Genomic DNA, 15,193 nt, shown 5'->3' on the forward strand with positions numbered 1-15,193 from the left:
AGCAGGAATGTCAATCCTTGAGACAGGTTTCGTGATGACATCCACCATCGCAAAGCTTTGACCATCTGAGAAGACAACTTTATGCGGTCGTCGAATGACCCTGTGCATTGGACCCACTGCCTCGAGAGTGCCTCCTGCAGAGGACGCATCCGTAGATGGCAGTGAGGGATCAAAAGGATGCACGATGACATCATCCACAAAAGCGATTTGAAGATGCGGACCGTCAACACTCTTTTCGAGGCTACTCCAGACGCTAGTGCTAGGAGTTTGTTTTTCCTCTCCTGAGATGGGAACGCTTTTGCAGAACGTGTGTCCAAGGTTGCACCCAGGAAGTTGATGGATTGAGAAGGTCGTAGGGTTGATTTCTCCTGGTTGAGCGTGAGACCCAGGCAATTAAAGAGACTTAGGCAGGCGTTGGAATACCTGGACGCGTCTTCGAAGGATGGTGCCTTGATCAGCCAGTCGTCCAGATATGGAAAGACTTGATGATGGCGCTTTCTGAGATATGCCGCCACTGGGGAAAGACATTTCGTGAAGATGCGAGGCGCAGACTTGAGTCCAAAGGGCAGGACGCAGAACTGGAAATTCCTGCCTACTGCAAATCGCAAGTACTTTTTGTGATTCTTGTGAATTGGTATATGGAAGTAAGCATCCTGTAAGTCTAGTGACGCCATGAAATCTCCCTCTTCCAGAAGATGTAAGACCTTCTGGATCGTTACCATGCGAAACGACTGCTTCTTCAGGAATTTGTTGAGGGACCTGAGGTCTAGGATTGGCCTCCATTTTCTTTTTTCTGGATCAAAAAGAAATGGGAATACAATCATTTTCCCCTTTGGGATGGTGGTACCTTCTCTATTGCTCCTTTCTGCAGCATAACAGAGATTTCTCGTAGAAGCAGTCGTAGGTTTTTGTGATGCATTGAGCGAGGCAGATTTTGTGGAGGGGTGCGTATGAATTCCATAGAATGGCCGACTTTAATTAATTGAAGGACCTAACGGTCCGTAGTAATTATCTTCCAATTTTGCGGAAAATGGGTAATTTTTCCTCCAATTTTTAATAAGTGAGATGAGGTCTGGACTGGCTGGATAAACAAGTCCATGTCTGCGTCCGTTGTTTCTCCTTTGTCCTTTACCCCGAAAGGACGACTTTCCATACAAGGATTGTTGGCCTTGTTGTTGCTGGCATTGCTGGTACTGTGTTCTACACTGGTTGGAAGAGTAAGAGGACCTGTATTGAAAACCTCCTTTGTAGGAAGATTGACCTCTTCCTCTGTTTCCCCGAAAGGACTGATTTTTAAATTGGAGTGTGCCCAAGGCTCTTGCAGTGTCTGTGTCCTTTTTTATATTTTGTAGAGCCTTGTCAATCTTGGGGCCAAATAATAGTTGGCCGTCATATGGCATATCCAAAATCTTTGTCTGCACCTCAGGACGGAATGAGGTTGCTTTTAGCCATCCTTGGCGCCTCAAAACCGCTGCTCCAGCCAGTTGGCGGAACCCTGTCATAGCGACATCCATTGCACAGTCTATAATCTCCGATGCTGATGTTTCACCCTCCAGTAGTATTTTCTTTAAATCCTCTTTGGACGCGTCAGGTAATTCGGACAGGTATGGGGCTATATCTGTCCACAATTGTCTATTATAACGCCCAAGAAGCGCTAGGGCATTTGCTGCCTTGTCGGTCATTGCAGACATTGAGGAAAACCGTTTCCCAATGTTGTCCAACTTTCTTCCGTCTTTATCAGGCGGAGCCGATAAAGGAGATGAAGGATTTATGGAGCTCTTTTGGGCCGCCTGCGTCACTACCGAATCCGGTTTAGGATGACCTGTCAGACAGGCCGGTGCTGTATTTGGAGCTTTATACTTTTTGTCCAATCGAGGGATCATTGGCGAAACAGAGGCGGGATTCTGCATAACCTGAACCCCCTGTGTCCAAAAATAATCAATAATCGGAATTGACCTCATTGATTTTTTGAGAGGTTCCCTGAAATCGTACAGGAAACTGTCCTGTTCCTGGGAATCCATAGTAATTTGGAAGCGCTTAGCGGCCCTTTCCACCACATTATGGAAACCGCCGATGTCAACCGGTGGAGAATCTGAGGTTGCGGGCACTGGAGATGCTGGCGAAGGTATGACGTAATCCTCCCAGTCCTCATGGACAGATTGATCATCCTGCAATTCACCTTCTTCTTGTTGGTCTTCTTGCTGTTCCTCCTCTTCTTCTTCATCAGAAGATTGAGGACGTGGCAAATCCACCCGTTCCTTTTGAATGGTTAGGGAAGGGGGTCGCGGTCTTGGTGGTGGAGCTGACGTGGAAATTGGAGGAGCCGGAGATTCTGGGAACTTCTGCTGGTAATCTTGGATGAGGTATCGCAGATCTGTAACTAGGGATCGCGGAAGACAGACCATAGGTGTAGGTGGTGGATGAACTACCTCTTCCTGAGCAGCCTCCTCATCTGAGCTCTGGCATTTGGCATGCAGTTCTGAGGGGCTAGTTGCCAACTGGAACATATCCCCATCATCAGAATCCTCATCTTGAAGGAGACATGCTGGTGGCAATAGTTGCACACGGCTAGGAGATGTTAAATCCGGCGTCAGTGTCTTTCTCGTGATCTTTAGACGCACAGAAGCTGTCTGGAAGCCAGAATCAATCACCGTCGACAGGCCCGTCGACGGTGAGATTGTCGACGGAGTAGTGTCGACAGTTGCCATAGCCGGTGAAGCTGTCGTTGATTGGGCCGTCGTCGACAGTGTAGATGTTCCTGCCGTTGACGGTGCCTTCGTCGACGGTGCCTTCGTCGGCGGTGCTTTTGTCGGCGGTGCCTTCGTCGGCGGTGCCTTCATCGGCGGTGCCTTCGACGACGAGGCCTTCGTCGACGGTGATGATCTCGTCGTCGACGCTGTCGTCGGCGAGGCTATCGTCGACGGGATCTTAGGCCTCGACGATGATCTCTTGATTACTAATGTAGACGATAAAGTCTTACCCGCCGTCGACGATGGGGTCGTCGTCGTCGATGATGATAATGAAGATGATGCCGTCGTCGTCGAGACTGTCGTCGTCGACGTAGACACATAAGCAGGAGACACTGCTTTCTTCGTCGCTGAAGATGACAGTGCAGGCTTCTTGAAGGTGTGAACCTCTTTCTCAGAAGCTGTTTTTGACATAGCCTCTGAAGACTTTTTTGATGTCTTCTTTTGAGGAGTGTCCAAGGGGCTAGGGGAAGCTACCCTAGGCCTTTTCAGAGATTATTTTGAGGAGACTGAAGAGCCTTCACTTTCCTCAGAGGAATCCAAGTTATCTGTATCTTTAAGCCTTTGGAGCCAGATTAAAAGGCGTCCTTCTCGATCTTTGAGGGTCTTAGTTGAAAAGGTTCGACATACCTTGCAGTCCTTAGCAGAATGATCTGGGTATAGGCAGTACAGGCAGTCCTTAGGTTGGTCATCTATGTGTAGCCTTTTCTTATAACAAGAGCCACAGGCTCTAAAGAGACCCTTCTTTGGAGTGTCAGCCATAGTGTATAGCTTTCACTTGAGGAAAAACAGGAAAATATTGCAAAATACTGAAGAAAAAGCTGTGAAGAAACAAACCTGAGCAGAGCTCAGGGGAGACTCCCATAGCACAACGTGTGGTAGAAAATCTGAGGGACTGAGGCTCCTGCCAGGAGGGTTCTAGAGGGAGGTGACAGCTGATTGGCTCTTTTCTAGAGTTTGGCCCTTTTTACAAAAAGACATGGATATGTTACTAATGTGAGGCCTTTAGGCCTACTATTCTCTATATGTCTATAGGACATTACTTTATTTATGTACCGGCGACTCCCATCCCGACGACGGGGAATGATTCAGGCATGTGAATCTATGAAAGACACCCATAATACTGGATCATACCTGAACCTTAATCGTATGGCGAGTATGAGAGCAGAAAGTGACATTGTGGTGTTTAAATCCACTCCTGTAAAGCCATCAAGTGAGTGTTGGCTCTTTCTTCTTCGTCAGATAGAGCGTTTTATGTGGTGAGTGCATTTCTGATGAGAAGTGCAACATTATGCTTCCACTACACTAGACTGCTATAATGAGTTTAGAGAAGCCAAACCAGTAGCTTGAAACACACACCAAACATTTCATTAAATTGTGCTGCACCTGTGATCTTCATTCTGTGTCAATCCCTTAATTATTATCAGAACCAAAATTCCCACAAAGTGCTCACAACCTAGTTCAGGCAATTCACTTAATTTATACTTCATGAAAAAAAAAAACCACTGGCATACCTTCTGGGTGTCAATATCTTGCCGGATGGTTACCATATCCTTGTTTATCTTATCTTTCATCTTTTCACATTCATTTAAACGAGTTTTCATCTCCTCCAAATCGGTCTCTTTTTGCTACAAGAAGGGAAACTGAGTGAGTTGAACAAAAAATAGAATACCAATGCTCAAATGTATATTTTCGTGTATAGCCTTTGGTTACCTCTTTGTATTCTTCTTTACCATCTTTAATGTATTTTTCGATTTCTCTCACAAAGTTAGCAATTGTCTTAATCTTCTCTTTGATAATGTTTAACTGCAAAAACATAAAGGCAAAAACTTTAATTTAGAAACAGCAATTGCAACTAACCCACCAAAAACATTAAAACAGTACTTTTACAGCAAGAATATTTAACTGTAATACAAACTATTTATTGACTGCTGATACCATGGTGTGAGAATATACTTTTCACTTTACCAAAAGCATGTTATTGGGTAAGAAACGCCTTCCATAAACACTACTCCCAAGACAAAGGCAAGATAAAGGGGAACCCAATAGACCCTTGTCGGCTTGGGCAGTTCACAATGTCAAGGTAAGAGTGCCTACATGGGATTTATTCAAAAAGCTTTTTTTAAAAGATTCTTCAATGTAATTCAAGGGTAAGTTTGTATTCAAGTAACCTACAGAGAGGTCAATCTGGAAAAATCAATCAGAACAAAATAACATGCATTTATCTATGAATCAAACATCATAGCAACATGAATTATGAAAAGAAAAAAAAGGAAGAACTGCAGCCGCAGAGGAGCCATAAGTGTTTGAGAGACCGCGCTGGGAAGGAAACACACATGAAATATAAGGGCACAAAAAGCGCTTCCAAATACCAGGAAAAATCACCACACATAACAGTGCAATATAGAAAAATATTGGCCAAGAGGCCAGAGGCACTAAGGCCTAGATGTAGGTAAATGTGAATTACCGATTCATAAATACCGAATTTTACCGATTCGGTATTCATGAATCGGTAATTCAAATGTAGGTAGAAATTCGGTAACAAATACCGAATCGGTATGATTCGGTATTTACCGATTCTGTAATTACAGAATCGGTATTTGCCATTGATTCCTATGGGCCTTGAAGCCCATAGGATTCAATGGCAGTTGCCAATTCGGTAATTACCGAATCGGTAAAAATACCGAATTTACAAGGGGGACAGGGTGACACTTTGACACCCTGTTGCACCCCTGTAACTGGCTTGTGCGCCATGTGGCACACATACATGCCACATGGCACAGGTGTACATGCACAGATGTGCATGTACACAAGAATTCGTTATTTACCATGCAATTGTATTACATGGTAAATAACGAATTCTAAAGGCCCTGTAGCACTGTTAGAAGTGCTACCTACATAGGAAAATACAGATTCTGTAATTCTACAGAATCGGTAATTTTACCGATTTGGTCAAATTACCGATTCGGTAAAATTACCGAATCTGTATGTTTTCAGTGCCCCTACATACCAATGTCAAAATACCGGTCGGAAACGGCCGAAAATCGGTATTTTCGGCCGATTCCGACCGGTATTTTGACACCTACATCTGGCCCCATGTTTGGTTGTTAGAGCAGTGAAGAAAGAGGCTGCAACATCAATGAGGGACTAGCAAGGGGTCCTGGACTGTTGATTGGGCACTGATTTACTGTTGACTTTTCCCCAAAGTGTTATGGGAAATTAAGTCTTTGCCGTGTTTACTTAGCTTGCCCGACCTGTAACGCCCAGCAATTTTATATTTAGGGGCACCCTGAACCTTCCTTCCTCAGATCCCGATTGCAACAAGAAGAAGAACAAGAAACAAGAAGACCTGCCGTGCAGCTGCTAACAAGAGGACGACACAAACTGACTTGGCCTCAGAACCCTACAGGCCTGTTGATCCTTGAACCTGCTCCTGCAAAACTCTAGCATCTCCTGCGGACAGCAATCTCGAAAACCCCAGAGGACCTGCCTGCCTTGAACCTCTAAAAAGCCTGGGACTCCCACGAGCAGTGGTTCTGCTCAAACAGCAGTACCCCTGGTGCCAGCCACGAACCGCGAATCAGGCACACTCTGCACCCGCCAAGCCCGGCCTTTGCCTGAGTGATCCAAGACCACAAGGACATCCACCCGGTGACTGTGACCCGGAGTCCAGTGCCCAAAGACCCTCCTCCACGACCCAGACAACGCCTGCAGCCTCAGTACCAGGGACCCCTCCAACCGCAACCAGCTGAGAGTAAGATTCCCCAACGTCAAAAGTCACCCCTGCACCCGGCGCTCCACAGCCCCCTGTGCCTTCCTTTGGGGTACCTACCTCTTCTCCAAGATCCCAACTTACCTCTCGAAGTGGTGGTCGCACCTGAAGAATATCCGTCCCTGAGCCTCCAGCCTTTGTTCACTTTTTAACTTTCCCATTGGATAACATTGAGAGTCCGACGACTCAAACGCACCCTGCACCCAGCCGCCCGAGTGCCGCGGGAAGTGCAACTACTATACTACTTTACTTCTCCACTTGCCCTGAGTAAGTGACCAGGAGCTCCGCTCCCACAGCCGCGTGGCCTGCTTGCTTGCAGCCACCAACCAAAGGCATCCTACCCTCCAAATTATTGCATTGGGCCTACACTCTCTGCACCCGGCTGCCCCTGTGCCGCTGAGGGTGCCACATCTACACCTTTCTGACCCTGGGAGACCCCTGAGTCTATGCCCAGAACCTTAACTCTACCAGTCGAGTACTTACCTAAAAGCCGATAACTCATTTTCTTTCCATAGGTTCAGGTGACAGGCATCCTTCGTGAAGCGGCAATTGTTTGTTTTAAAAATTAAATGGGAAAGTTACCTTTTTATATTTAGGCGAAGCACTTTTTAATTGAAGCGGCAGCTACCAAGGTTAAAGGGCATCTAGGACTCTGTTATTTTAATTGGCACATTGCACCAGCAGCACTTCTCCCGCTTCCGGGAATTTTCTTTTCCACCTCCCCGGTCCACCGCGAGCTTGCTCGTTTGTTGTGGAGGGAGGGCCTTGCTATTCCTGAACTCTCCATCTTTTCCCTCACTTCCGGTGGGCTTCGAGAGAACGGTCTAGTGGTTGCCGTCTCTCCCCCATAAAACCGAATGTGTTGGCCTTCGCGCAGCGGACACGCCGGTGGCAAGCCCGTCTGCGCCCATCTGCAGCAGTCCGGGGCAAGGGGAGCGCCACTATGCCCGTATAAAAACTTACTCAATAGACCAACTAGAGCATCTTCAAGGGGAGTATAAGATCGATGATACTCTTAAGCGCACCTTGGTGCATCACATATTACTGGCGGCCAGCCCCATACAGCACCGCACAGGTCAGATCTTGGCTCAACCTACCAAGCCTGCTCACCCAGTTATTCATGCAAAAAATTATATTACTCTGCCCCCTGCCACGCGCAAGAGCAGCGACTTGTCTATTTACTACCTAAACACTCGCTCCTTGTGCAAACATCAGCTAGAGCTATTTTCGTTGCTGGACACAAACAGACCGGACATTCTATTTTTGACGGAAACATGGCTCACTCCCGATCCATCCCAGATACTCTAGCGGCTAACCCCGATCCTTACTACATCTTGCGGGTGGGCAGAGCAGCGGGTAGAAGAGGAGGAGGGTAGCGGCTATTATCAACAAAATGTATCAGTTTACTTCACTGTCCACCATCCAAGTCCCGCATACTGAAATCTTAATTATAAAACTGGAATAACCCCAGTTTTCCCTAGTATGCATGGTTGTTTATCGCCCACCCCAATCTATGCCAAATTTCCCCCATGCATTTGGGGATTTGACTGCACAACTTGTGATCAACCACACGAGGGTGCGGATAGTTGGCGATTTCAATTACTGGCCCGAGAACAGTAAGGAAGATTCCTTATCTCGTGACTTTACAGACACTTTGGTCAGCCTAAACTGTACCCAGCACATACATACAGCCACGCACAATAAGGGCCAAATTTTAGACAAAGTGTGGACCCAGAACCTAACTATTTCACATATAACTATTATTCCTTGTGTATGGTCCGATAACTACCTGATCATGTTTACGATTTCGATTATCAGCTCAGCTACCACCTCCAAACCAGGCAGTATGACAGCCAGGAATTGGAATCGAGCAAATATAGAGAAATTTCATACTGTATTAGCCAACACAGCCCCTCCGACTCAAGACTGTTCAACCTCCAGTCAGGCTACCAATCTTTCCATTTGGCTAGAGAATGCTTGCAACACAGTTGCCCCTCAAAAAAATATTAAATCACGAAGACCCCACGACGCCCAAAAGTGGTTTTCCCCAGTGCTTAAAGAAGCCAAATTAAAACTTCGACAAGCTGAACGGAAGTGGAGATGCCACTAAAACCCCGAACTTAAACTAATTTACTTACTCCTCCTCAGAGCATATAAATCCTCCATACTTGTGTGCAAAACGGAGTATTTCTCCGTAAAAAGTGTGAATTCAGCTAACAAGGCAAAGGAAATTTTCGCAATTGTAGAGGAACTTACTAGCTCGGCCAGAGTAACTGCACAGCCCGAGCAATCTCAGCAGCTCTGTGACTCATTAAACCATTATTTCTTTGACAAAATTACTGCAATAAAAGCAAGCATTCCCCACTCTAACACTTCCTTCACTCCTAGTCCCAGCTGCCAAACCCCTGTGGCTTTTAGTCAATTTTCACCTATTACTTTTGACTCTTTCTCTGAACTAATGATTAAAGTCAAGTCAGGCTCCCCTCCCCACATCTTGCGTGAAGCTTTCACGGCCTGCCCTGAACCCCCTATTTCCCTCCTCAATTCTTCTCTTAGCAGTGGACAGGTTCCGGAGTTCTTCAAAGTGGCAGAGATTCTTGCTATCTTGAAGAAACCTGGCACAAACCCTCAGGTCATAAATTACCACTCAACTTCCCTCCTACCCTATCTTGGCAAGATCTTGGAGTCTCATGTAGCAGAATGCCTGAGCTCCTTTGTAGAAGCATCTTCTCTCCTAGATTCCAACCAGGCCGGATTCCGTCCCGCCCATTCGACCGAACCAGTCATCCTGTCGGTCATGGCCGATCTTCGCAGAGGAGCAGATCAAAACATCTCACAGGCTCTAATTCTCCTTGATCTCTCGGCAGCATTTGACACGGTCGACCACAACATCTTAGTCGACCGTGTCCGAAGTGCAGGGGTCGGAGGTCAAGCATTGAAATGGCTTCAATCGTTTCTGTCAGACAGGTTTCAATTTGTTCGCCTGGGCCATTACTGCTCCACGAAAGGTAGACTCCCGTGTGGAGTCCCGCAGGGTTCCTCTTTATCTCCCCCTTTGTTTAACCTCTACATGCAACCTTTGATCACTGCCTTGAGGGAGAGGAACGTGCTGGTTTTCAACTACGCAGATGATCTGCAATTAATTTTCAACTTACATTCCACCAGTTCATCTGAATCCCACTTGCGGGATACTATGACTTATATTAGCAACTGGATGAACCTGAACCAACTTAAGTTAAACCCGAACAAAACAGAGTTGATCCTGACTGGCGGCAACAACAGCCCTTGGAACTCCAACTTTTGGCCTATCCACTTGGGACCTCCTCCCGCCCCGGCAGTAACGGCGAAGAGCCTGGGGATAACGATAGGCAAGGATCTATCTATGAACCCACAAATCAACTCAGTGGTTTCCGCTTGCTTCTTTATGCTGAGGAAAATAAAGAAGATGAAAAGATTCCTCTCAAAAGAAGCAGCCACTTTGGTATTCCCGGCGTTAATCATTTCCAGACTGGATTATGCAAACTCACTGTATGCCGGTATCCCAGCCTATCAAGTGCAACGCCTACAACTGATACAGAACCATGCAGCCAGGCTTATATTCCAACTTTCTTCTCGCCACCATGTCAAACCCCTGCTGCAACAATTGCATTGGCTCCCTGTGAGCCAACGTTGTGCATTTAAATTAGGCTGTATTGTCCATAAAGCTCTGACGGACACCGTCCCGGTATTCAAATCCAGTAAGATCAAGAAATACAGTCCCTCCCACACCCTTTGATCATCCTGCCAAAGTCTCTTGAGCACCCCAAGATATAAACGAAATAAACATGGCGGGCTGTGTTTCTCAACGCTGGCTCCCAAGTTTTGGAACTCTCTCCCTATCTCCTTACGACTAACCGACAACCATCTTCAATTTAGGAAGCAGCTTAAAACTTGGCTATTCACGTCCGCCTATCTCATCTACCCCACTTTTGCTGCAGCGCCCTGCCCTCCAGCGCCAAGAAACTTACCCGGTGTATGTCGCGCTTTAGAAATAATTTTTAACATAACATTAACATAACATAACATAGAAGAAGTTCCAAGTGAAACCAGTCAAAGTGTGGAGTTTTGAAAATAGTCATCTAAAATCAGCCGAATAACTAATTCCGATTTACTCACCTGTGATCAGGAGAGAAGCCAGTGCTGCACCTTTTAGCCCAGCAGTGAAAGGAAAAAGTAATTATAACTGTACTTACCAGTAACTTGAATTTCCTCCCATAGGATAACATTGCTTGGTTTTCACTGAAAATGTCAACTTTGAAAATACAATTATATTCTTTAAAAATCACAACTGACACCAAAACGGTTTTACTTAACTGTTTACAGCTTATGTACCGGGACTGAATCCAGGATCCAGTCCTGTGGTTAGAAAAGTAACCCATTGCATTTATCTAGAAAAACCCATTGAGCTCAATGTTAAATTGCATTTGAAATTGTGTTGCCTATTCCAACCACTGTAGCCATTGTACTTACAAAGTCTATTGCCTATTTGCAAAGTAATTACCTAAAGTCACTCATATTGAGAAAAGTATATTTTGATACCTTGTTGGTTCTAAAATAAAACAACTATATCTTTTGATATAAAACAATTGGCCTAGAGTTCAGTTCTTGAGTGCGTGAGACCATTTGCTGACTGAGTGTGTACAACAAATGCTTTACACTGTCCTCTGTCTGATACTGCCTTACTGCTCGACCAAGCTACCACTTCAGAGAGTAAGGTTATATCTAACGTTAGCCTCCAGCCATACCTCTGGGGACTGGGGACTCTATGCACACTCTACCTTACTTTGGTCCAGTATATATAGAGCCACTTTCTTACAATGGGTGACTCAAAAGCTTAATGATATAAAAAATTGGATACGGAATCAAAAGCAATTCTTCTACAGCATGGCATGACAGAACAATCATCAGGGGCACCCTCGCCTACAGACCTCCAGCACCACGTACCAGTTTCATCACCAACTTCATTGCCCCACTAAGCATCAAGTCCAAGCAATACATCTTCCTCTGAGACCTCAACTTCCACCCGGACGATCCTACGGACACTAACTCGCCCAACCCCCTGGAACACATGAGCAGCATGGTCGTGACCCAGCTGGTCCCTGAACCCACACACAGTGCAGGACACACACTACACCCGATTTTACAGGCCAGCAACAGAGTCAAGTACGGCCAAGCCCCAGAACTCACCTGGACCAACCACTCCATTGTTCACTTCACCATCGCAGGATCACCATCGCAGGATCAACATGCACAATCACCCCCTCCCCACAGAGGTCCCATTCTGTAGCTTGAACAAAGTAATACAGGCCTAATGGATGGATTCCCTCAACAACACCCAGCACGACTCCCCAACCAACCTGGAACAAGCAGTCCAGAACTTTACAACCTCGATCACCAATCCCGCAGACCAAGTTGCTCCATTCAAACAAAGTAGGATCCACAGAGCCACCAAACAAGCCAGCTGGTAAAACTCAGGACAATGAAACGTAGCTCAAAACTTCTGGAGAGAAGATGGTGCACCAGGGAGACACCACAGACCGAGCCACTTTGAAGTCTACCCTAAACAAATACCACTAGAGACTCAGACGCAAGAAAAGTCAGCCTGACAAACAGCATTGAAGCAAGCACCAAACACAAATGTACTCTTCAGCAATGTTAGAATGGATGCTGGATACTGCTTTGCTAACCGAATGGTGTATTTTTAAATGGATAATGTTGTATGACGGAACCACACTTGCCTTTTCCACACAAGTCTATACACACATACACGTATAAAAATGGTTTATACTTACCTGTAAAATACTAACATTATCATAGTTTTTGTTGTAAAGGCGTGCAGGGTTGAAGACATATGTGTGGTGAAAACATATATACTTTCTCTTTTATGTTTTCCTCTATCGGAGCAAATACCAAATCCTTACTCTTGGCATTGTAAGGAAAAGAGCCCACAATCCCTCCTAAGAAAAAGGAGAAGAATCAAAGGATTTGGCTCTATGGTATGGCCAATGAAATTTACAAGCACCCCAATGTGCATAGCTCAGTGAATGCTACAAATCTCCTAAAGTGATCAATATTTTGCACTCACCTTTTCTTGCATTGCTTTGCTGCTTGAATTTTTTTTCTCTATCAGTTCCTGTTTCTCCTGTTTCAGTTTTTCTAAAGTAGCTTCCAAAGGAGACGCCTGGTCTTTAGCATCCTAGACAACAAGCGAGTTAACTGTTACCCAGCATGGAAAGCCAAAAAGAACAAAACAACCTTAACATGTAAATATAACTACATAGCATTAGTATCTTTCACATGCTTGAATCACTTCCATCCTAAGTTCTTGTCCAAAGCCAGAGAATAAAAGCAGAGGACCTTACTCCCATATTAAGAACTTGTGGAATTAACCTGACATGAGTCAGGACATCCATATTCACAAAAAAAACATCTGCATATGTAAATATCAGTGCTCAAGGAACCAAGTGCTGAAGTTGAGAGATGGAATGGATCAATGGAGTATTATCCCTCCCTCTAAAGTCAGGATATTTGGCATTTGATAACTTTGCATGGTAGTGCCTTGGAGAGAACAGAGATGTTCCAAAATTCAGACCGAGCATACAATACATGTTGTCTTAGATACAGAAAGTAACACACATCAAGTTTTAACCGAATGTGTATGCCTCCATGATCATTAGACTGTCTCACCAATAATTTGGTTCCTATTCACCTACAAAACAAGTGTTTGTATTTCAAAATGGAGTGGATTTGTAAAGGTCTAATTGAGGGAGGCCCCAGACATTGAAGACAAACAAAAGTTCACTTTGATTCTGTTCCCTTTTGGGGCAAGTGTGTAGTAGGCTGCTGTGTACCAAACACTTGCACTGTGATAGAGATATTCCTTGAGAAATTACCCACTTCCAAGTGCCAATTACGAGCCATGTAAGCTATGAGTTGTGAAGGCCAGTTAGACCCTGAATGTAATATGAGATGACCTTGTTTTCTATTAGTATCATGATCACATTTGGTCGGACCACATGGAGAAAAACTTTTAGCTCCTTGAAAGATGTCCACAAACTCCTGCATTTTTATATGAAGCAGTATATCTGAACTGTTGTAGATAGTGGTTATTGAAATGTCTTTGCAGTAACTTCTCTCTTCACATCCAAACTTGGCATAATCTTAGATAACCAAGATTTTGGTCTTCTGGTGTTGAAATTAGTTAGCTCTATAAAATGATCGGTGTGAACCAATCTGTTGCTGTAGAACTCAGTAGACCTGAATAAGCTTGGTTTGACGGTTCAAGGCCTAGTCCAGTATTAAGCAGTAAGGAACAGAAGCAGATGATTGAGAACTTGCATGCAAACTAATCCTATGCAACAGGCATTGAGTAGGAAAAGCTCCATAAACTATACAAGATTTGGAGAGAATAAGACTAACTGTATTGTGAATATACAAACTCGCTTACAGAAGAGGAAAAGCATTTGTTACGATTGTCTAAGACAAACCTCTTAGAGGCAATCAGACATGTTAAGGGTGTGCACACCGAAGAGGGTCTTCCTGAAACAATGGTTCTTCCTACAGTGACACCCTGCCCGTTGTCTAAGAAGAAAGGAAGGGCAGCTGGCAATATTACACTGCCACTAAACTATACAGGCAAATATATGTTTTTAAAAAACTTGAAGGTTTCATCAGACGTAGAGGACAAGATAGAGATCCTAGGCTATTGTCGTAAACTACTTTCCACTACTTCCTCCAAGGGAAAAAACCTCAATCGCAAATGTTGACGAACGCTATTACCACTCCTGTACGCGCATAAACCGAGTCACAGTACAAAAAAACTGCCTTTGTGCACGTCTGTGTTTGCATGTCATAGGCGTACAGCAAGACTAAACAGACCCTGGGTGTTATGTGTTTTCCAATACTTCTGTGGCGAATGCCAGCTCACCACAATCTTTCGAGTGTGTGTACCTTTGTTTTTCATTGTATGCTGTCGCTTGGAGTGAAATGTGACTGGTGCTTCTACAAAGCAATGGCTGAAGGGGGTAAGTGGTTATCTTCCTGGATGTTCTAAGATTACCGATAACCAAACAATCAAGTGGCTGAGGAGACAGATAAAGCTGTGTCTAGGCAGACCATAACCCCTTCCATGCTCATGATGAGCTCAGTTCGTCATGCAGTACAGTGCTCTTGTGCTCATGACGAGCTGAGCTCGTCATGAACAATGGGAAACAAGGATCTGCAGCACAGCAGGATAATCTCCCTAGCAGCGATGCGGTTAAAGAAGACAGTAGCAATGGCCTCCCATTACAGTGCAAGGACCACTGACCTTACCTGCACAGCAGTGCGAACACTTCATAAGTAGACTGACATGTCTATCCATTTGTGCGGATACTGGTGAAAGAGAAATACTCCCAATGGGTTGATAAAACATCCATCATAAGAACCAGAAGGCGTAAAGAGGAAAAACTAATTCCCATCTCTTTACATATTTGTTTTCTTCATGTGCAAGAACAGATACTGGTTATCACCAAATCCAATACACTCAAAGTAAATACTGCACTTTACAGTATATAAGCCACACAAGGAACAAGAGGGTAAATGCCTCGCCTCTAAAACCTTACAATCCAACATTTCAGTAGGCATCTGTACAAAG

General features: G+C 44.9%; 1 protein-coding gene across 2 annotated transcripts in view; it reads right to left on the bottom strand.

The window, feature by feature from the left end:
• Window positions 1-15,193, bottom strand: part of RAD50 (RAD50 double strand break repair protein) — a 507,735-nt gene that overhangs the window by 212,622 nt on the left and 279,920 nt on the right. For both annotated transcript variants that reach the window (XM_078653096.1, XM_078653097.1), the window contains exons 18-20: window positions 12,644-12,754; window positions 4,461-4,553; window positions 4,262-4,375 (exon numbers count right to left, since the gene is read on the bottom strand). In XM_078653096.1, the coding sequence (XP_078509222.1) occupies window positions 4,262-4,375; window positions 4,461-4,553; window positions 12,644-12,754 (318 nt within the window). The remainder of the gene's footprint in view (window positions 1-4,261; window positions 4,376-4,460; window positions 4,554-12,643; window positions 12,755-15,193) is intronic.

Source organism: Lissotriton helveticus, chromosome 7 (genome assembly GCF_964261635.1).
Source record: "Lissotriton helveticus chromosome 7, aLisHel1.1, whole genome shotgun sequence".
NCBI classification, from domain to species: domain Eukaryota; kingdom Metazoa; phylum Chordata; class Amphibia; order Caudata; family Salamandridae; genus Lissotriton; species Lissotriton helveticus.